This window comes from Antennarius striatus, chromosome 16 (genome assembly GCF_040054535.1).
Source record: "Antennarius striatus isolate MH-2024 chromosome 16, ASM4005453v1, whole genome shotgun sequence".
NCBI lineage: Eukaryota > Metazoa > Chordata > Actinopteri > Lophiiformes > Antennariidae > Antennarius > Antennarius striatus.
This window is the reverse complement of record NC_090791.1, coordinates 9,352,959-9,376,670: the sequence shown is the minus strand read 5'-3', so window position 1 is coordinate 9,376,670 and position 23,712 is coordinate 9,352,959. Positions and strand designations below refer to the sequence as shown.

Sequence of the window (23,712 nt, the reverse complement as noted above, 5' to 3'; positions counted from 1 at the left end):
ATTGTGTTGTTCATGCAAAATGCATATTTTAGCATATTTTCCGTAGAGCACAAAATTTTATATCCAACCAATTTTGAACATTTATATTTAGACCATGTTCAGCCTGGCTTAGTTAATCAGGAATCTTATGGCAACAGTTTTCACCAGATGCTGCAATGGAAGCGGATTTGATGATGAATGAAAGAATGAACCCTTGTGACAGTTCGGAACAACTCTTCGCCCCTCTCTCCACAGGGAATTCACATTTCTCTTGAATGTGCTGGAGCACACAGATGTTGATTCATATTATATGCCAACAAAACTTTATTTCATAAAAACTAATGAGGGTTTAAATGGAATCAATTCAAAAACATAAAATTCCACCACTGACTATTCCAGCATGTATCTGACAGAGTTAAACAGGTTTTCAAACATGTTTTTTGTTCCTCTCACTAGAAATAGCTAAATGCCTTTTACAAATTAAATCTAAAAAAAACCCTCTATTAAGGAATGTCCCCCCGGTGCAAGGAACAGACTGCTCAGCCTGCATCACCTGACAGGTGGGAGAACTACATGTCAGAAAACACACGTCAGCAACATACGCCAAAAGTTGGCCAGGTAGATATTTTCATTTGTTGGAGATGATGAAGAATAAATTTTCAGAAATAAGCAAGTGAACGCCCTCAGACAGGCTTAGACAACAACTAAAACAAGTGGGGATTGCTCTTTCCTTAGCAGTGCTTTTTCCCTTCCTTGCTTGTTGATGAGGTGCAGGGTTCAGGCATGTAGCCAGGCTTGAATGTTAGATAACATTTCAGCAGGAAAGACGCCGCGGGTTGTGGTTCATAATTTTTTTTCTTCTTTTTGTTGTGCACAAAGCTGCTGTCTTGTTCAATGGAAACAATTTTCCTGCCGACAGATGGGAGCAACATTATTCCGAACATATTACTGCACATTTACTTGCAAAATATTCTCTCAATCAATTGTTCAATAACCAAGTCAAAGAAGTATTTTCCAAAATGTCACAGAAAAAAGACGTTTAACCAAAAATTGCAGTCACAAAGTGATTAATTCTCTAATAATAAGCATCTCTAGCACTTTGTAGAGACAATTTTATGACCAAGAACAACATGACGCACATATCTATCTATCTATCTATCTATCTATCCAAAACCAAGCTTCTAGCAACAGTCCTGAGGAATGTTAGCCCATATTCCCTTATATTTCTGGTTTTCTTCTTGGATGTTCTGATACTTCGACAGGCTGCAGTTTTCCACTTCCCGGGGAAGCAAAGCAGCATCAGAGCATCACAAAACCATGGCCGTACTACACCACACATATACATGGTGATCTTTTCATCCTACACAAGTTTGAAATTGCGGTATTTATTAAAAGCAGAATTTTGTGTGAAATGTAGTAAAAAAGCAAACAGTAACTCAAACTCGAAGAAAAACACAACAACCCTGCAACCGGAGATGTTCCAAAAGCATCGGTCTTTGCTACAAATTTGTCTGTGTCTGTTTTCTCAACAGGGCTCGTGTTTTAGCAATGGAAGTCAAGCCTGCAGGGTCTGTTAAATGGACAGTAACCATAACTGTCAAACACTCCATTACAATAAACAAAGCTCTCTCCCAGTGGGGAAGAGACAGGCATTTGGGGAAGAGTGTATAATGTTATTTACAGAACAGGCTGTGATTTATCCTCCCTGGCTGATGAAAGGAACTGATGAAACCACAGAAGCAGATGAACACCAGGATGCTGTCAGCTCGCTTACAAAAAGGCAAAACGCTACAAATGAAGCTCTTTGATTCTTTGCGTTTCACTTGAGCTTCTGGAGGATCCAGCTGCCCACACGTGTAATGAGATTAGGTGAAACTGACATCTATAAAACAAAGCCAAGGCACTTCACTGTGAAATGTAAACCTGCATACATTATAATAATCACAGGATGAGAGTTTGACAGAATGATGTGCCTTGGGTGTAGAGTGGTCAAGCATGTTGTTTTTAATGCAACAAATCGACATTGATTGCAGGCATCTCGAGGATACTTTTCTGTATCTATTTGTAAGAAGATGCAGTACATGGATGGTGCACTATCATATGAATAATACATGTTTTAACATGTGCACAAGGAGGGATCTAATATCACTAAAATTTCATCATTTGTCTACTCCAGCAGGAGGTGCTCTTTGAGACTTTGTGGAAATGTCCCTGCAAATGTCAAGTAGAGAAGTGCACCAAAACAAATCAGAGCCTGTCAGGAGTTCCTCTGTGTCGTTATCTACTTTCTTCTCAGTGTTTAACTTTGTTTAACATTCTGCAATTCACAGAGAGTAGCTGAAGATAAAAGACAAAATGTTATTCCAACAAAATGTCACAGCTGTTTCTGTAATTTAGCAGCCTTGAATGTGGGTATGAAGCAACCGTCTGGCTCTGATGAATGTTTGTACCAAAACATGTTGCTTTCTTTAATGCCAAAACCAAGACATTTTTATTAAATTAAGTGCTGAGGAATATTTTTTCTAGAGATGAAGAAGTAACAAGAAAATCTGTTGAAATCTAGTCAAAGACTTTCCACTGACTCCTCATCTGCAGCCACAACAATTTTTTTTTTTAAATGACACCCAGGCACACATTTGTTCTCTTATCCAGGACTTTCATCCTCCAGTCCATTGCAGAATGAATGATATTCACCCTTTTCTGCTCTCTCCAGTGGTTGCGGAGCTTGTCATCCAGTCGTCGAGCAGCAGAAGCCCACTGAGCCGCCAGCCTGCGTATGCGTCTCTTCATGAAGCTCAGCGATTCCTTCCCAGTGCCCACCTGCTCCAGCAGACTCCCAATGTCAGACTGGAAAACAGCCTGCATGACAGAAGCAGTACAGAAGAAGCAATAGAAGGTAAAAATGAAGAAGATGAAGCAGTAGAAACGGGAATAGAGGAAGAAGTGAAAGAAGCAAAAATAAGAGACAAGAAGATGCAACAAAAAGATTAAGCAATAAGCAGGAATTATAAAAAGAAACAGAAGGAGGAGGAAACATGAAGAAGAGGAAGAAGTACGAAGAAAATGAGGTGGTAAAAAAGAACAGGAAGAACACGAAAAAGCAAGATAAAAAAGGACAGGAAGCAGCAAGAAATCATCTGGAAATGCCAAACAGGTGATGAGACATTTTCATAAGCCAGTGTTTCACTTATTTATTTGGATGTCATACAAAGATTCTAGACCTGGAAATATTAAAGAAAAGGCTGCAATTCAAATCTAAAATTCAGATAGGACCTCAAGTTGAAGTGGAAGGCTAGTAAAATGTATTTAAAATGCTGTTTTCTACACAGATATTGCAAGCAGTTAAGAGTGAATAAAGCTCAGAGAGCCTGTCATATCCTGTTATCTGCTATTATAAGACAGGCTGCCTGTGGGATTCCTGGATCATCCTGATAAATAGTCTGCTTTCATTTTACCATAATCACCGGATCACAGTGTAATATCAGCGTGTAAGTATTAATCAATGTAGGAAACTGCACGAGGGAGCACAGAGGATATACAAATACAGAAAAATAAACAATCCCCACAAACAGTATTTGACATGTAAACACTAAAAATGAAAGTGGGGATCTCTGAAAGCCAGATGCAGTTTGGAGAACTGGATCATTCTCTCATAATGCAAATGAGTTATTGCACACAAGAGCAACTTGTGTAAGGCACACCATAATGCAAAGTTCTCAAGGAAAGGTTTGGGATTTGTCTAAGTGAATACAGGCTGGCAATTAGAGCAGAATGTAGGGGTGCAGATTGGATTGGCTGTCTGAACTTTGGGGAGACCTTGAGGAGCGATTGCAGGTGCTATGCATCATGTGGATAGTGTTGAAATTAACAATGAAAAGGTGCAGGGAGGCGAACAGCAATGAATAATGAAAATGACAGTCACAACCATGACAGACATTGTGTAACTGGCTATTCAAATTCTTCCAATAGCTGCTGATGGAAAAATGAACAAATAATAACTCTGTTTGATCCTGTTATAGCTGGCTCTCACTATAGCGTTCAGCACAGATGATCACCAGTTTGATTTGTTTCTTTAAAAGGAAGTTGGGTCTTATTCCGCCTTTCAATAACTACAGAGCAAGATAGCTTCTTTTGTTTGGTGATTCTTCTTCCAATACTGTTAATGGGACAGTAATTTAAAAAAAAAAAAAGGACATAGAGTAGTATGTTGAGATTCAAGTCTAATTCATTCCTTGACTGTGCTCGTAAGTCAAACAAATTTTCCCAATTTAAAACAACTAAAATTGTTTTAATCCATTCCAGTCTTGTCAAAAAGCACAAAACCCCTTAAATTATCAAAAAATGCATATATAATTATATGTAATTAAGTATAAAAAGAAATGGAAAAGTTATGAGAACACACGAGCGATGTCTTTACTCTGTCAACAAAGTAAGATCTGGTCTCAGCTGGTTTTGGATCCATCCATCAACTACCGGTGGTGTCCCGAAGCATGGCTCCTACCTCGGATTTTTGCTCATATGTAGGACAAAACTGGGGACAGAACGACGACTCACGTCTCAAAAAACTCTTATGTCGAGCAGCTTATATCTGAAGGTACTACCATTTAAAAACCTTTATTTTGAGTCATTCTGACTCAAATGAATAATTCATTCTGACTTGAGTATTTCCGTCTCAAAATGCAGATGTTTAAAAGATGCTCTACATACCAAGAAAAAACACATTTTTGACCTGATTTGTTCAACGGTTTGCTCGCTGGCAAGCAATTTAGAACCATTGCTACCGTTAAATGCTGAATTGTCGGCATGAAAAACATGTTATTATGTTATCAAGTGAGTAATTATTTTAAGAGCATCTCCTTGCTCTGAACAGGCTGCACTGCATTAACGTCAGTCCTGTGGTATTGCTTTACCCCTAAGCAGAGCACAAAATTAGCACCAGGCAGTAACCAAAGCCTAGAAAAACATCAGTGGCCTGTAGATTTGGTTGGGTTGGAAATATAAAAAACTGAAGGGGCATATCAGGTTACCTGTCTCCTAGGCGGAGGCTTCAAAGTTGGTGTGGCAGTTTGATTCCTCCAGGCCAGTGGGGGGCAGAACCACTCCACCTCACTCAGGTAAATGAGAAAGGAGCAGTCAGATCCATCCACACCATAAAAGGCGTAGCAAGGGTCTGAGGTCCAACGGGCGCGCATCCACTGCAAGGAAAAGATCCACGTGTTTGAGGCTGAGATCACAGTACTGGTCGTGAGCAGTCTCTTGTGAGATACATGCAGAAAAAAACAGGTTTCATTTAAAAAAAATTGTTATCTGAGTAGAAGAACCTTTCATGCTTTGAGGAACCGCTAATGTAGATAACTGAGTTATGGGATTATGGGATGCTCATGAGTAGATAAAGACAAAGAATTGAGAGAAAACACTGGTTTCTGTCTTTGAGGTTTGGTTTAATCCATGCATTGTTATTTTGTGGTCGTGGCCATTAACTGGATGACTTAATAGTGCACTTTACTAGGAAGCTCATCAGCGCATCATTCATGTAAGTGCAGTGGAAAACCTCAGTGGCTTAAACCTTTGCTTAGCCTCGATACCCCCTGAGGATGAAGTTCATCCAGCAGAATGAACAAACTGCACCCTGCATATGTCACGTTAGCATACATGTGAAGGAGACTGCTGATGCGTGCCTCTTGGCTGCAGGCATATATTGAAAAGATATTAACAAGTTGACTTCAAACATCAAGCTTCTCTTACAATTCCTTGATTATTTCAAGACAACTTAATATAAAGACGCTCATTTTGAACTTTCATTGTATACATTTTTCTCTGCTACTGGTTTGATAGACAATTTATGCACTACGTACGCATGAAGTGTTTCTATAGGTTGACATTAATGGTTGTGACCAGTGAGATTTGTTGCTCACACATCCCAGTTCTCCGCAAGGCCTCTTCATACATCCTGTTATCTTCAACACTATTTATGTTGCACCAACACAGGAAGATGGGATATTTGTTCTGTCTGAGAAATTTTCATGGACTTAAGTGTGATATGTGGACTTACATCCATCTTGCTAAGACAATCCGGATAACGGGGATCTTTAGGAGTCTCACATTGTCCGAATGCTCCATCCCTAACTGAAGAAAAGAAAGATGCAAGGGATTTATCAAAACCTGCACATACAGACCAAACACATCATCAGAAAAGTTACTTGGATTTGTTCAGTTAGAACATCAACACATATGTTTTATATATTTTATTGATAAAATCATAGCATGATATTGTTTAAATAGCTCTCAAATATATCTGTTTTTTTGGCAAGTTTACGTTTAATGGCCAGCTCCATATGAATTATATTTACATTTACGTTCTGTAGCTTTCGGTCTCTCTGCTGATTATTGATCAAACAGATCTTAACAGTATTTCCTCTGGGAATTTGTCTGCATTCCTTTACATTAAAGCATGAATCCTCCTGCCTTTGGGATGAGGAGCATACATTAGAGACTACAACTCACTAACAAGCTCCTATAAAAGCCTGGCCTCCATTCACTGCTCCATTTTTGCTTCTCTTTCCATCTTTTCTGCTCTCTTCCCCTTTTCCCCTCAGCCTCTACCTCTTCTTTTCCCCTCTTTTGCTCTCCTTGATGCCCAGCAGTGGTAGAGCCGAATTAAAAAAGCACTTTAAATTCCTCCACCAGCGTCGTGTCATGTATGACAGAGAACAATCAGAGACATAATAACCAACCATTCTCTCTGATTTGCATGACAATTACAGACCTCTTATGATGCTAGGTCAGATCAAACTTATATAAATGATATCAGACATTATGACAACAGAAATTACATGGTGACATTTAAATGAGACAGTAGGCTTGATAATTTTCAAACAAAGCACAACTTGGAGGGCACAGAAGAAGAAGAAAATTGTGAATTAAATTTCATTGTCTAATTTTTATCTGGTGCTCACAGAGGGAATTGTGAATGAAGGGTTATAAAGAAAGGAGAGAGTCCTGGGGGGCATTAACAAGGCAATAATTCATCCTAATGATTCAGATTTCCTGCAGTCATGTGGTTAATATTTGTCAACAACAAAGGAGGACTACGTCTGATTGACTGTGGCTTATTTGAAAGGGTAATGTGATGCGAATGTTTGTCATCTTCTATGTGATCATCAAAAGCATGTGAGACACATAAACTGCATTCAAGTGTTAAAGTAGATCAAGGTTTGACTTAAGCGGTAGGAGAGAAGACGTAACGCCAGAATGGATGAATCTGAAATGGCCGGGGGAGACTGTATTTGGTATTCTCAAGGCCTTTAAGTGGGCAGCATGGAGGCTGCGTGTGTTAAAAAAATAAATAAGCAAAACAAACCATACCTCGGTTGTTGGCCAAACTGCGCTGCAGGATCTGCTCTACCCTCACTGCCATATCAGACATATTCTGGGCTATGGCCTGAATCCGCTCCACCAGTCCAATGGGCTGGATCCTGATGGTGTACATCACACAAATACAAGAACACACAAACAGGAAGGGAAAAGTTGAAAATATTCCAACAACAAACATCTTCTTAATGTCGTGAAACTGCAACCAAATGCTTTCAAAAGAAACTGGAGTTCTGTGTCTCTTAGTTCTTTAGTTCTTACAAATCTTTTGTTGTCCTTTCATACTTCACAATGAGAGTGAAGTGGTGGAAGAAATGCTAATTGTCTATAATGAGGCGTGAAATAGAAAGAGCTTTTAAACTGACATATCATTTATTTGTTTGGATAAAAAAAATCAGAATTTTCAAACAGGAGAAATAAAAATAGAAGACATTCAGGTTGCTACAATATGTTTCATTGAATTTGACCTCTGTGGCCCAAAAGCTTTTGGCAAAAGAGTGAGTAACTCATGTTTACAAAGAAGAAAAAACATGTGGGGGAATGAAAAACTCAGAAAAGATTTTTTTTTTATGGTTAAAAGGAAAACGAATGTTTAATTGAAGCTGTATGCGGTCCACAGTCACAGCTTTAGTAAAAGACTCCCTCAGAAACCAATTTCATCTCAAGTTCGCCAAGACCCTCTGCTGTGTTCACGGTCTGACCAGAAACAAGTCATGACTTCAGGTGCAAACACCAAAAGGAAGAGAGATTTTAGCTAAACTGATGAGTGAGAGTGAACAGAAAGCAAATAGGTGTGAGGAATGCACTGCCGTTACCTCTATTAATGGTTTATGGATTGTATAATGTTCATGAAATATTAAAAAAAATGTTTGCAGGTAGGCAAAAAAAATATTTTTGGGTGAACTGTCCCTTTTAGTTTTTTTTTGCAGTGCGACTCTTGTCTGTATGGCATTTGATGACAAACTAATGAATAACTAATAAGTCTAACCCCGTCATGAATTCAGTGTTGCCATTCTTTCTATTAGCATTAATATAATATAGAACAACTATGTTTTCCTTTTTATACAGTATGTAAACAAACAAAATCTTACTTCTGAATATGTAAAATCAGAAAACCCAAACAGTGGTTCTGAGCCAGATAAAAAATGAAACAAATAATTTCTTAAAAGAAGCGTGTATTTCTGCCTTTGTGCCTTCGGTAAACAATCTAAATGTGTTTATATGTACAAATTAATCCTATCCATCCCATATTTAGGCCTTGTTCAAACTAGTCGCCCATATCCTTTTTTTAGCCAATCCAGATTGATATCTTATATCATGTTTGTAGTCTGAGCAGTTCCACACCACATGATGTCCGATATTTTCGGGACGGACTGAAACTACATTCGGCATCGTTTCAGATATGGACAGATGCGTCTTCAGTCTGAACAGCTCCAAAACTTTGATCAGATATGGCGGACCGTGACGTCTCATCTGCAACGCGACAGCAAGGTGCCAGAAACAAAAGCGTCGCGCATTATGGAGCGGTAAAAAACGGAAGAAATTGACAACGTCTGGTGTGTGTGAGATTTTCTCCAGCTCTACCAGACAGTGATATTGCCAATACGCTAAGGTAACAAAACTTCATGTTTGTCGGCCGATATTGCGGCCCAGTCTGAACAGAGCCAGGACACATTTGGACACTTGATAAAAACAGTGTGAATAGTCTAAAAAAAAATTCTGAAAAAAAGATTTGGATATTGAAGGAAATCCGATATGCCAGCAGCCTGAACACAGCCTATGAGATGTTAAAAAACAAAAGGTCATTGATTGGTTGATAATGATCACAAACGGTGAGGAGAGGTTTTGCTGCCTGACAACATCCCTGAACTCTAAGATTAACCGCAAAAGATAAAATTTTACACCATGTTTTATTCAAAACAGTTTGACCCTCTCACTGTCATTAAATTTTAGTCAATTTTGGCCAATTAAATTTTGGTCGGAAGTATATGAAGTATGTCCATAAGGGATGTAAAACAATTAACTACTATTTAACTAATTAAATAATATTGATAAATCATTAGGCTTTTGCGATACCGGGTTAGAAGAGGAGTTGAACCTTTCAAGTCTCTGTTCATCATTTGATGCTACCAACAGTAACATCATGGCCAAATATAGAGCAAATTTTTTTTATCTTTTGGCCTTTAATATTTGATAAATGTTTACTATCATTGTGTGTGGCAGTATGGGCTCCACTGAAGTGGACTCATGAAGAGTGAGGAAGAGCACGATGAAGTCCACAAGGGAAATGAACAGTAAATGCAGAAACAGAAGGGGGCTTCCTTTCCTCAAACCAGGAGCCAGTGGGGGCATGAGAGCAAGGTCTGTTGCCAAGACAACTGCAGAGCACCCACATCTCAGCCCCGGCAGCTTCAGCTTGTCCAGAAACATCTTATTTTTTATTCGACAGCCTCTTTCATTTCTCTGGCTGCCCGAGGAGAGGAATGAGGTTTATTTTAACACATCCCTTTCTTCAACATCAGCTTTCCGTAGCATGCACCGGCCCTACTGGGATGCCTCAGGGCACCATACTTGGTCCGCTTCCTCTCTACTTCTTTATATTTATCTTTTTTTAAAAATATATTAACATGCTAAATAAACTCATCATTTTCCCACTTGCTTGGTTGGAGACCTCGTTGGATTAATCTGCAGCTTGCCTCAAATTCAATCTTGAGAATTTTGAGCCGCTGCCATGCAACCAGGATTTTTAGTATCTTTACATCACCTCTGGTAACACTGAAGTCATCGCTTCCAACACTTTTCAATATTGCTGATATAAAATAGTAAATCTTCCCTGATCAGTGAAAAAGAGGATCATTTGGCAGACTGTCCTGGCTCTTACTAAAAGGGAAGACTTTTTCCAATTTTCTAACAATGAAAGAACAACTTGTAACTGAGCATTTTAATTGGGTTTATTATTTTGTCAACTCCTACCAAAAAACAAAAAAAGACAGAAACTATCAGAAACACTTTCAATGTGTTTCCACAGATAGAAGCATACAACACACACCATCTTGACTGTACCTCTTTAACTGAGATGTAGTTTTTGACAAGTGCCTCTTAAGAACTGGAGCTATGAGTTCTTTTAGTCATCAAGAAGGAGAAGGACACAGTACGGTCTTCACCGGTCTACTAAAATTACTTGATGTTTTTGCAGGTAGTGTAACGTCTTCCTCAGACATCAAACTTACAAGACAGCAGGTAACACAAGCTGTACCTGCATAAAAACACATCTGACAGGCATAAGAATTGAAATGGGCATTGGGAACCCATATTTTATACCTGTCCAGGGCTGAGCTGAGCTCATCCAGCCTGTGGGTATCAGTGGTGTTACCCAGCTTGGACAGAGCATCCATCCTTTTCATAATGACCTCCAGCATGTCACTGATTTTCTTCAGCACCCCACGAGACTCTTGACCACCGAGCACTGGAAGAGACACAGGCAGACAGTTTAAGACATTTAACAATAATAGTAATTTTTGCTAAGAGAGTAGTAGGACTCTTATTGTAATATTACGTGTGTATATATATAGACGTATTTAAATAAAAGAAAATAAGAGTCTGATAGCTTGTCATAGATTTCACTCATTTTTGTATAACATTTAAATTGCTTTATTCAATAAAATGCACATTTTAAAAATATTATTTAGGGAAATGTCAGTGCATTTCCTCTTGCTGGGTATCAAGGTTGGCAAGATGAAGAATAAATGGAGAAAAAAAGTGTCCATCTAGAGAAAAGAGTCATGTGGTGAGGAGCTGGGTAAATGAAAGAGAAATTAAGTGTGGATGTGAGTCTGACAGTGTTGTGGTATGGTACAATGCATCTCTGTCCAAATCAAACATAATGTCAGCAGAACAAAACAATCTGTTCCTCTAATTTCAAATATTTTCCTTCTCATGTGACTTACAATACCGGTCATGTCCGTGCACAAACCTGCTACATATTACAGACTTACTAAAGGTCACATTTGAAACTAATTTATTTTATGTCTGATTTTTTGACAGTTTGTATTGTTTTTTGTTACTTTTTTATCCATGACAAAATGAACCACTCTCCTGGGGCCACCTTTCCAGGAAAACACAGAAATGGGCGATGACGGGATTGGTTTTATCTTCCCGCTAGGCTCAAATAATTACAGGCCCGACTCGTGGCAAACAAGAATAATGCTGTTAACAAACACCTAGTCAATTAAAAAACCTGCAAATACAAGCATTTAGGTCAACATAGGTCTGACACTGCATCACTATGCTCAAGTATAGTCTAGATCCCTGCATAAAACCTCCACACACAATGGAAAGACTAATTATTAACATGTAATTGCATCACCACACAAAATCACCAAAAGGCTCTGCATAGAATTTGCTGCAGCAAGACACCATTTTTGATGAAGGGAATTCAAATAATCAAGAAAAATAATTCCACTCGTGGGACTCGAAAGTGGATTTCTGGTGTGAAAACCCTAGAAAAACAACACGAACAAGAACAGCCTCATTTTGTTCTTGGGCATTACGAGTAAAAATAAAGCCTCACCTCTCAGTGTTCCCTCATCAATTGCATTAGGCTTTGGAAACTGCATTGTGTGCGCTCTCACTTCTCCTGTCAAAGTTCATTTATCACTGCCTGGGGTTAAAGTCACTCTCTCTGTCATGAAATCCTATTACACTACCGGTAAATAAAATAAGGACAAAGAGGAATCTTCTTGGTTTGTGTGTGTGTGTGTGTGTGTGTGTGTGTGTGTGTGTGTGTGTGTGTGTGTGTGTGTGTGTGTGTGTGTGTGTGTGTGTGTGTGTGTGTGTGTGTGTGTGTGTGTGTGTGTGTGTGTGTGTGTGTGTGTGTGTGTGTGTGTGTGCAAACCAGTGTGTATTTGAAGTTGTTGAAGTTTAAAGAAAAGGAAAGCTACATCAGAAAACAAAAAAAACACAAGTTGCAATGGTATACTTCTCCACCAAAGTGGATTTTGTGAAGGAGAACCCAGATATTCGACCAAATCTCTGCCTTTTATTGCTTTGCCGTATTTTCTGCTTTTCCTCGGCACAGTTTCTCAAATATCTTCCAAAAAACTGGCCAAAAGAAGTCTCCTTATGAATAATTCATAAGTCATTCAACAATTTTTCCTGATAGTGACAGCAGGACACAAATTATATGAATTCCTTTTCAGACAGAAGCTTTATATCAGATGATTATGTCTAAAAACACGCATGACAGAATGAAAAAGGAGCTGTGATTTAAGACTGAATAAAGCCCTGCAGGCTGCTAAATTACTACATTGTCCAAGGATACACTGTCTTACTCAAATTCTATGAAAAGAATAAGTAATACACATTTTCTAATCATAAATACAATAATTGCGAACTATTTTCTGTGTTCCGAGGACCCCAGCTTCCTGTGGTGAACTCTCTGCTCTATTTTTTAACAAAGCCTTTGGGCTCAAGTGACAGAAGAACACGTTTCTTCACAGCGATGCTCTTAGCACATTTTGGACTCATATATCACCATTACTGAGCCTAAACACTGACCCTACACGGTGGCTTTTTTTCTGCTGTTTGCTTTAGAACTGAGTGTACTTGTTTGCAATTAACTTGACATCAGGCAGCCTTTCACTCTTTCTGCTCATTCTCACAATACTGGCTAGTGTGTGTTTTCCATCCCTTGGTATGGCATGCTGACAGCGGTGCAGTGAGAGTTGATGGTGTCTTTGTGCTAATGTAGAGCCTCCTATCTGTCATTTCTCATCTGCTGGTTAATAAAGGGCCGATTTACAGGCAGCTAATCTCATTTAATGACTCAATTTTGGAAGTGGCACAGCAAAATCGATATTATGAACAAATTCCCATTACATCACCATTTGTACTTTAGCTCTCACAGGGAAACACTGACCAGCCAGCAATAACAACTGCCCTTCGACATGGTTTAGTGGCTACGCCACTGAGACTCGCCTACAACAAGGAATTATTTAAAATAATAATGTCAACTGTTTCAAATATTGATACAGTATTTTTCCAAGGCAATGTTCTGTAAGCTGAATTACAAAAATTTACCTCTTCAGTGTCTTTGAGCCAATTATTCTCATTCCTCCCTGTTCATTTTCCCTGACGTTACCTACACACCAATACAATCTCATTTGAATCAAATACCTTTTGCAATATTAATCTGACCATCTCTCTGACTCTGACCAGAAGACCAGAGTGGTTGCATGATACTGTGTGAGTTTTCAGCCTATGGAAAGAGATTATATCTGAAAGTCTGCCAGAAATGCTCTCTTAATTTATTTTAATACTCCTAAAATAAAATAAAAAATGCGGATTTCGCCACACTGTGGTCCTGACTGTCCACAATGTTCATTTATCTTTCAGCACTTCCAAATAACCGAAACATTATCATCCAAAGAAACCAATTCTACTTCCTCAAAGGACAGAAAGATGGAAGAAAAATGAGGCAGAACGATCGCTGTAAACACGGACAAGGTGGAGTGTATGTATTGTACACCATCAAACATCACCAGTCTGTTCACTGATGTTTCCAATCATGTATGTGGTTGTGTTAAATCCAACACAGCTAGAGCATCACCTAAACCAAACTGTTTATAAACTAAAAATGCGAAAGAACACCACCTCATATCAGCTCTGTTGGTTACGATAAGGTTCAAGGACTAAAATCATACTTCTCCAGCAGATCTTTTTCCTTTTATCAAAGTCCTTTTTTTGTCAATACCTTTTTGAATTTGGTGAGCCATCATTACACCTTGTGTTAGTTGAGCTTTTCAATCTTAACACTGTTTTATTTAACGTCTTGTAATAAAAGTATCACACGACTGGCGGAGGAGTGCTTTGTTATGTTTCAAAAGTTCACATCCAGTTACGTATAAAGCTCTGAGATCCTCCACTTGAACTAACTACCTGGCAGAGGAGATGAGAAGCTCGACAGTGAGAGGTACGTGGTGCCACCTTTATCGATTGGTCAATCTATGATTCATTCATATACATCTACAGGAAAAACTAACCTGATCACTCTCAAGCAGCAACAGACTATCTTCCTTTTAGTCAGGGCTTTGAACTGGTTCATGGAAAGACAACGAAAACCAGACACTTTTGGTATTTTGGCTGGAACGAAAACGAAACCGAAAACGTCATATTTTTTAATGTTCCGGAACAGAATCGGAACAGAAAATATTTGTAAACCAGTTAATACCGGGGGGGTTTTCGTTCTTGAAAAAAATATTTGACCTCATGTTTCACTTCCTGTCATTCACTGGACGCGGGATGAGAGCAGAGAGAAGTAGCGGCTATCAGCAGCAGTTCAGAAAAGGGCAGTCTCCCAGTCACCATTTATTCATTACAGCTAAACACTGCAGTGTGTCAATCTTAAAATGTATGATTTAGACGTTAACTCATTGGCTGCAGTCATTTTCAGAGCAGTGTGTCCCCGTACTGCCAGCGCTTTGTAACAATATTGAGCTATGGGAGAAGCACAATGAAGATCTGTTGTTCAGCAATAAATTACATGGTGGAAGTTATTCTTGTCTTATTTCAAGTAGTGTCTAAGTAGGAGGCATAAGCCTTAACTACAGTGATATAACTTGAATAAAGCAGTGGTGTAGTACTGTTTACTGTAGGGTAGGGATATATCTATAATCATAGTCTATAGTATATAAACTAATTGCTTTAGTTGCCAATTTAAAAGTCCATAAGTTATCGTATTTTGTGCATCATTCGGCTCATTGTATAAAGAGGCGCAGCCTAAATTACTGAGTTTATTTCTGTACTTTAATCGGACACACGGCCACGTTATTGTTCGGTGCATGGTTGCTCACGGAAGCGAAAAGGTAACTGTGGTTAAACTGTGTTGTACTACGTATTTAATTTTTTTTTAAAAATACACCGAAATTATTTTTCAAATATGTTTTAATTTCTTTTGTTTTTTTTGATAAATCTGTGCTAAATCCTTCGAAGTCCTCATCTTCGGTCTGCATTGAATAGCTCGGTAGTTTCACTATCGCTGCCCGACTGGCTTCAGGGTGGCTGTCCGGTAATGATGCCGGCTTTTGGGAAACATATCGGACAAAAGTCGAAGCAGACACGTTAGTCCAGGATCCATAATCCACGCACATATTGTGGGGGTTTAACTCGCTCAGCACTGTCTCCAGTCCCGGTAAACGTGTGTTCAGGTCTCTCATCCATCGCTCCACGACGCACGCAGCTTCACTTTAAAGGCTCTGTTTACACCGATGTCCAGCGGTTGGAGTTCTTTTGTTAATCCTCCAGAATGATGACGAGCTCAGAATTCAGCCGCTTGACGTGGTTTTTGACAGAAGCAGTGGTGTGGGGGGGCATGGAGTCACAGATCAAGAGAGATGGCGAAGCGTGACAAAAGCCCCCTGGTCTCTTTACGTGAACTGATAGCCTGGAGTTTACATGATGTGTCGTAAGCGTGTCTCTTCGCTGACGTCATTGTCGGGGGTCTTCAACCAAACAAATGTGGTTAACAGCGTACCTGTGGTACAGTACCGGCAGACACTGTACTGCATACCGGTACCTACCGGAGGTGTGCCGGACGTAGCCTCACGTCATGTTCTCTAATTGGTCCATCGCTGCCGGCGTACGTAGTGACGTAATACATCCTGTGTCGGTGGACAATGGCCGAGCTGGCGGAGTGCTGACTAAAGTCACACAAAAACATTTTTACAGATTTCTGAACTCAGTGTACACATAAGACGCTTAATGTTAAAAGGCGCAGCGTTGATTTTTGAGAAATTTTAAGGCTTTTAAGCGTGTCTTATGGTGCGCAAAATACGGCACCTACACATTTATATTTACAAGGAATGTTATTAACCGGTTCAGGAACTTTATTTTTTTTGTTCTAACTGGTTCATGAATGTTAGTTTATGGGTGGAACACAAAACTAGAAACGTTATAATTCCGCTTCTGTTCAGAATGAACTGATTGGCAAAAAATTCTGGCTCAAAGCCCTGATTTTAGTCATCACTTTCTGTGACTCATTAAAATTCACAGTGTCAGAATAAACACACAGTTGGGGGGCTGCTATTTAGATGTTTAAATAGTTACAGGAAGCTATAGTGAGTCTCAGAGTACATCAGCCCTCATGTAGAGCGGATTTAGACTCCTGGTGTGACTCCTGGCGTGTGACTCCTGATCTCACCCATATCTGACATTCAGATAAGGGGTATGATCATCGAGTTCTGATCTTTTCTGTTATCCGATTTGGTTGCCTGGTTAACTACACCTAAAAGTTGGTATATGCAAGTCTCTGGATTTGATTATTTCATCTGCATGTCTGAAACAAAACTGAGTACACAGCTTCTCTCACTAGCAACGCCAAGCCCTGAGCTTCTGTACTGCTGCTCGACAGCTAAATGTTGTGTTGGGCTTGATTTTTATTGAATGCTTTCAACATAATTTAACATGCTGTCAGCTTAGCTTTCTCCACCTGTCACCAGCATATAATCATACACACACACACCTCAACACAAATGGATTAGCTTCTACCCTTTCACCCTTAATTCAGATATTTATTACAGACCAGGCTGATGAGATTGAGCTTCTTTCCTTTCATTTTCAAACAAAAGGTCCATTTTTTTCAATGCACCTGTGTCAACTTTACATCTCTAAACAAGTCTCTCTGCAGCTTCAATTAAAAATGGAATTTTTCTTTAGTTCCCTCTTCTGACCATCTCAGGTCAACATGTTCTGCAGTGCTTACTTACCTACACTGCCTGTGCCAAATAAATGCAGAGTTAGATTTATTAATTCAGCTATAAAAAATGTTCAACTGAAATGGAATATTACGTTATTTTGTGTTACGTTGTTTGTTCCCAGCAGGGGAACCCCCCCCCCCACACACACACACACACACAAATGTCAACTTTAAAGTTGAAGAATATGCAAATATATAAAGCACATAATTTCAGCATTTTCCACAATGCCTTCAAAAAATTCTACAGCACCCAGTTTATCAAGAACCACAAGAAAAGCTCACATGTAATAATTTTCCAAGGACAGTTTGTATATTACTTCTTTGATATTAAATAGAAAAAACTAGTGTCTATATGTACATTTTCCACTCTTTTCATCATTTCACACAAATCAAGCACAGAGGAGCGCTCATCTTACTTCCAAGGACACTCAAACATGAAGCCTGCAAGGCTAAAACCACCAACCTTCTGCTGAGCATGTGACTGCTGTACCTCTGGAGATACATACTGTGTTTCTGCATAATAATATGATCGTTTGAATTCATATACTTCCTGTTTTCACTTGGAAGAAAATATTTGCACAACCCACTGGACTAAAAAAATGCAGGAATCAACCTGTGCACCTCATTCACTTATAAAATCAGACCACAGTAATGTTCATATCAGTGGTTATTCTCATGTATTAATTACTTCGAAAATGTGTTTATTCCTACTGCATATAAGCGCTATCATAATAAAGTGCATACACTCAAATGAAAAGGTAATAATATTGCCGCCTCTACTGCAATCATTGAAGGTAGACGTACTTTCTACCTCCCCCAGGAGACAATTTAGTCAAGAGGTACATCTGCGCAACTGCCTAGTAACTGTCTAAAATATGTATATTGTAATGGAAAACTACACCAACAATAAAAAAACGAAACAAATGCTTGGAAGTCAGCCTTGGTCTGAAAATCCTATTTCTCTTTGATTGCTATCATAATAAAGAGGCCGAATGCCACAAAGACATAAAGGAACCATTGAAACACAAAAAAAAATGTTTTCTCATCAATTGTTTCAGTCAATCCAATCTGAAAGTCAGTAGTTTATGAGCCTTGTTGTCAGACCTGCTCAGGTCTGACAACCCTTTCATCACTCAGGTGACTGAGTGATGAAAGGGAAGTCCTTCCTCCATCACATCTTTTCTTCCTATGCCAACAGAGCCAGACAGTCAGTGGCATGTTAATTAAAAGGCGAGTTTTCTTTTACGTATTCTCTTTAAGTCATTGCTTCACTGCTTTAAAACAATAAGTTTAGAAATTAGGAATAAAAAGCATCAACATATGAACCATGTGATCTGCTCTACCAGGGTTCAAACTTAAAAGCATCTTCGGCCTGTTCTTCCCTCTGTGGTAAAGCTGCATTAAGACCCTGACAGTAGAAAGACACACTATGCCGGTGGTTTTCAAAGACCTTATTAGAAAGCTACAATACATCTCTGGAGCTTTTAAGATATCTCCAATCAAATGTGTTTCGCCTTTCATGCTTCCCACTCTGAAAAAACAGCTTCTCTCTCTCTCTGGTCCACATCATCAGTTCAATGTACCTTCAATGAATAGGGATGATGGATGTAGGTTAGCGTCCATATGTAACTCCATGATTTTCTGGAGAATCAGAGATTGTTAAGTACACACTACTGGCTCTTATGCACCAACATTATCAGCCAGCCTCGTTTTATTTGCTTTTATATCTCCGCTGACAAAGTTCCAAGCAAGCTGTGGCAAAACCAAATTGGATTGGGGCGGCACCATTAACTGCTGATTGATCAGAGAGAATCATCACTACCATTCGATACCACATGCAAACAGGATGAATGTAAAGAAGAAAAAGACCTGCCACTTGTAAATGGTCTTTATGGCAGCACGGAAAACCACGCAATAGTTGCCTCTTCGCAAATATCATCAAAGTATGCTTGTGGGTTGTCATAACAACTGTAAACTGAATGGTTACTACAGTAAAGGAAACTGCCTTAACAAAACAGAAAGACGAGACGAGCTTTGCCGATACCGTTGGTGTGAAGGAGTCCTAATTCTGCAGAAAACAGTCTGTAAAAACCTGACAGGCAAAAAGGAGAGGCTTAGTTTTTGTTATGAAAGATTTTACGGAGAACATTTTAGAAGAGAGGTGGATGGGAGAGAGGTAAAATAGAGCCAGAAAGACATTTTCTTTACACCTTTTGCTCTTCGGGCAACTGTTGCCATGATGACATGACCGGTAAACAAAACTCCGGTTCCTCTCAGCATCAGACTTGCGATTTTGTTTATCCTGCAAGACTCAGACGGCTGTGGACGTTACCGTGTCCCCTTTGCTACGCCAACATGTTTAAATTTCCTGCGTGAACAGATGTCACATGAAGAATGAAGAAACAGATGTGAGCGAGTGGAAACATCTTGTAGATGCAGTGTCCTGCGGTCGAGGCTGGATTGGTGTGGACTATTATTTCTCACAAGGTCCACTGGTGAGATAAAGACAGGTCAGCGATATTATGCTGTGAGCACAAGCACACATAAACACAGATGGCGAGTGTTTGTACAGCATGACCCAGAGAGGCAGCGTTTAATTAGCCGGAGGTCGGATGCCTTCCCTCGACTGCCGCCTATGAGTGGTTAATTAATCAGACAGCTCTCCTGTCTTCCACTCTCACCCCTGACTTCCCCTCTTCCTCGCTCTCACTCCTTCCCCTGAACGTTAATTCATTAATGGGAAAAAGCCTTGAAATGTCTCCCGTGATGACAGCAGCATTACTACACTCTCACAATTACATTAATCTCCCTGAAGAGGCGCTCCAACTGCGAGCCCAGCATGGAAGCTTGGAATACAAGTAGGGCCGTTCAGAATAGTCAGCCAAAACCATTTCAACACCGTCTTTTGCACCAACAACAACCGACCACGGCAAGACTCTCCTCACGGATTGGCTCAAAGACAGGCTGCATTGTATAGCAAGGATTAGTTGATTTGTGCTCCCTCGTTTGAAATGAAGTGGGATCAGTGTAAAATAAAACAAACTACAAACAAGCGATGTCCTTGGATGGGCTGTGATAGATGATGGTGCTGCTTCACTACATGCCAGCTGGTACCCATCACAGAGGATGACACACAGTGTCAACATATTGCCAAGTGGAGATAAAAAAGGTGAGTCTCTCCCAAATGGCAGTTTCTGTAGGGGATTATATGCAGAAGCACAAACAGGACGTGCAGGGAAAGATAAGTTAATTCCATGGAAATTTGATTTCTTTTTTCTGACGTGCCTTTGATTGCTGATCTCTGATAGGGCAAGGTCAACATCATTCCACATGACTAAGATAATAACCCGAAAGAGGGTACAAGCAGCTGGCTTAAAAGCTTTACCAATAATGCTTTGCAACAATGAAATGCTGTCAATAAGAACCAAATACATCAGACTCTTAAAAATACATCTAACTTTACATCTCTGATTCTAGCAACTCAGACACTGACGAAAACTGAAATGCTAAACCCTCAGTAAGAGGAAAACTACTAGAAATTAATGAGCGTGAGTCAACAGGTAGTGTGGGCACTGAGCACAATGAAAAAAGTAGTAGGAAAAAAGATTTAAGCATAGATCAGAGGCGAGAGGAGCTCCACCGGCAACGGTCCCTCCCGATGAGCGAAGTGAGCAGGTCTGTCAGCCCGCTGGAGGCAATCAAAGAAGCCCTACAGAGCTCTCAGCATGTTCACCAGCCTGTTCATTACCAGTGCAATGCAGAGCCGCCGTTGTCACAGACGACCAGGCAGTGATGACATGCAACTGCACCCCTACCTTCTGCTCGTACTGTGAATGGGGAATCTCCGGTCCTCTTGGCCGAGAACTGGCCCCCGAGAGAGGTCATTAGGAAGCACAGGCTGAAGAAGCCGATCCCCGCCACAAAAATCCTGCAGAAGGACAAAAAAAAGGTGAATATGTGACAAGACCTTGTCAAAGTTAGAGCTTGTGAGGGAGACAAACGCAAGAGCGTAATAGCAGAACGAGGCAGTGGTTAATCAATTATTAATAATGTGTACAGAGAGTTCAGTCTTTGATATAACCCCAGGAACTTCTGTGGGAGTTTTCATGGAGGGTGGCTGTGCCATCCCAAGCAGATTATACCAATCAACCCACAGAAATGCTTTGTGTACTCGCTTCACTGTCCCATCTGAAATGAACCATTACATGGATGAGCTTTGTGAATAACACAGTTCTCGGTTCTGCGCTTCACGAGCCAGCATCTGAAATAAAAGCATTACATTACAGACCAGCGGCTACGTTGCATTGCCCAACTTCATCAGCCTTGAACTGTCTCCCCTCGGAAATGGACTTTTCTGCACACTGTGAGAGTGGTGCTGAGGAATTGCACTGTGGGACGGATTGTGACGCATTCGTTCTGTATACATCAGATTCCTTTATTGGATTTGTAAGGCAGGAAACTAACGGCAGGAAGGGTGCAGACACTTAACTGATGGCATCGTATCACTATCCAGCATGTAAGGCAAAGGTGAAGGGTATTGAAGAATTGTGCCAATGACTCAGCACAAAAAAATCGCCCAGTGTCATCCTGTGAACTGTATAGAATGAGCAAGTGAGTTTTTCATTGGGATGTTAAATCCCATCTGGAGTCCTGGCAGAACATAATGCAGCAGCACTATACTCACTTAGAGAGCTGTGAAGCATGAGGGAACTCTATGCCTGAGCTGGATGTCAGCACAAGTAAAAAAAAAAAACAACTACGTATTTCTTCATTTAATCATGCCTTGACTTTAGATTTAAATGTTCTTTGTCCAAAAAATGTTATTTTTACTGATGAGCACTCTCAAAATGATCCAATTCCCAAAATATCATCAATGTAAATCAGATGAAACACTGTACCACCCATCACAGATTTATTCTATTAGCAGAGTGTGTGTAGTTCCTGTCAAAGCCTAAATTTATATCAGGGTTCCATTCCTACATTCCAATGCACACACCACTGCTGGGACCGATTGGTCTTAGAGCTAACATGGATCCAGTATGAGGAAATATCTGAAGCTTGGGCATCATTGGATTTTTAAAATAGGACTTCAATCCCAGCTAATTTTAGCTTGAGAAGAAATTCTGGATCATTCTAGAGTAGCTATCACACCTTAATCTAAAAATGAAAATATCTGCTGAGATTTTGTGAGAGCCCTTGGAGCAGGTAAACCAGGAATATCACGGAACTGGCTGCCTTTCTGAGGAGTGGGCTAAGATTCCTCAGTAACACCACCAGAAGCTGCAGCCAGGGTATGCTTACGTTTACAGTAGGTCATAGCAGATTTTTTTTTTTTTTTTAAAAAGGTCTAGGCAAAATAATAGAAATGCTTGTTATTAATGTGTAAAATAATTTAGAGACTTTAATGTCAATAAAAGGAGCTTTTTCAAATTTTTGAAAAATATTTAATATTTCGAATTGATCAAATTGAAGTTTGTTTGTTTGTTGCGATCATCTGATAATCCTATTACCGGTAAACACCATGCAGAACATTTGTGGAATAACGCGACAAGCTGCGGTCGTTTTAATGACTTTGATTTGCTTCGACTCCTCTCCAGCTTCTGCTGCTGAAACTTTCGGCTTAGTCAGCAATTGTTAATTAGATTCTGCACATCTTCATTCCAATTCTTCTCATTAATACAGACGATCTGGACCGGCAGGACTTTAGGAACATTACCGCTGCGCGCCTGTGACATCATAACGCATCGTAAGACAATGTTCGCCTGATCACCACCGATGTATTTCCCTCTACTTCTTGTGAATTATCACGTTGTATGGAATTAATCCGGAACATATAATCCACTTTATTAATTTTACAAATCGATAAACGACGGAAGGCTTCCATGCTCTTACCTGAATGGTTTGAAAGTGAGAAGGCATCTCCTCATCATAATGAAAAGGTCGCTGCTGGATGCGATCATTTTGCGCACACGTAGAAAGCGCCAGGTGTCCTTAACATCGTGCAAGTCTCTGTGTGAGCCAGCAACAAAACCGTAACTTTTTTTTTTATCTGATCTTTGCCTGATGTGACTGTGGTGAAAACGTATAACTTCCACGCCGACAGCTCTCTGTGTCGGAAACAACTTCAGCAGGAATCTCCCCGAGTCGCCGGCGCGTCATGCAGCAACGGGTCGACTGTACTCTCCCAGAACATGGAGACGAATAAACAGGCAGAAGATGGACTTAAATTTATATAAATTTTCATCACATATCCCTGTTTAAAGTCCTGGAAACATAACGGCAGTATGCGCAGTAAAACACGGCTGTTTTATTCCTAGAGACTGATCGACTCTCTTCGTGAACGGTCATTCAGCTGCGGCTGTTTTACCGATAGCGCCATCTAATGTTTCAAAATGGATAATGAAAATACTGTGACGGTAAAGAAACCGGACCATCAGTGATGAAGCAAGACATAGTAACAAATGCTTCTCAATGAAACACCAGACAATACTAAACTCGGAAACATAATCAGATTGTTATAAGATCAAGATAATTCATCTCGATATAATTCAATCAATATTAAGTACATGGGAAATAAAAGGATATTTGAATACCTATGATATTGGTCCTTC

General features: G+C 39.8%; 1 protein-coding gene across 1 annotated transcript in view; it reads right to left on the bottom strand.

Annotated features, from left to right (window-relative positions):
- LOC137609849 (alpha-1,6-mannosylglycoprotein 6-beta-N-acetylglucosaminyltransferase B-like) overlaps positions 1-23,362 on the bottom strand; it is a 48,780-nt gene extending 25,418 nt beyond the window's left edge. Inside the window, exons 1-7 of the mRNA XM_068337184.1 lie at positions 22,994-23,362; positions 20,917-21,029; positions 10,672-10,816; positions 7,345-7,454; positions 6,032-6,105; positions 5,007-5,174; positions 2,674-2,838 (exon numbers count right to left, since the gene is read on the bottom strand). Coding sequence (XP_068193285.1) covers positions 2,674-2,838; positions 5,007-5,174; positions 6,032-6,105; positions 7,345-7,454; positions 10,672-10,816; positions 20,917-21,029; positions 22,994-23,061 — 843 coding nt within the window. The 5' untranslated portion in view covers positions 23,062-23,362. The remainder of the gene's footprint in view (positions 1-2,673; positions 2,839-5,006; positions 5,175-6,031; positions 6,106-7,344; positions 7,455-10,671; positions 10,817-20,916; positions 21,030-22,993) is intronic.
- Between the last annotated feature and the right edge of the window lie 350 nt (positions 23,363-23,712).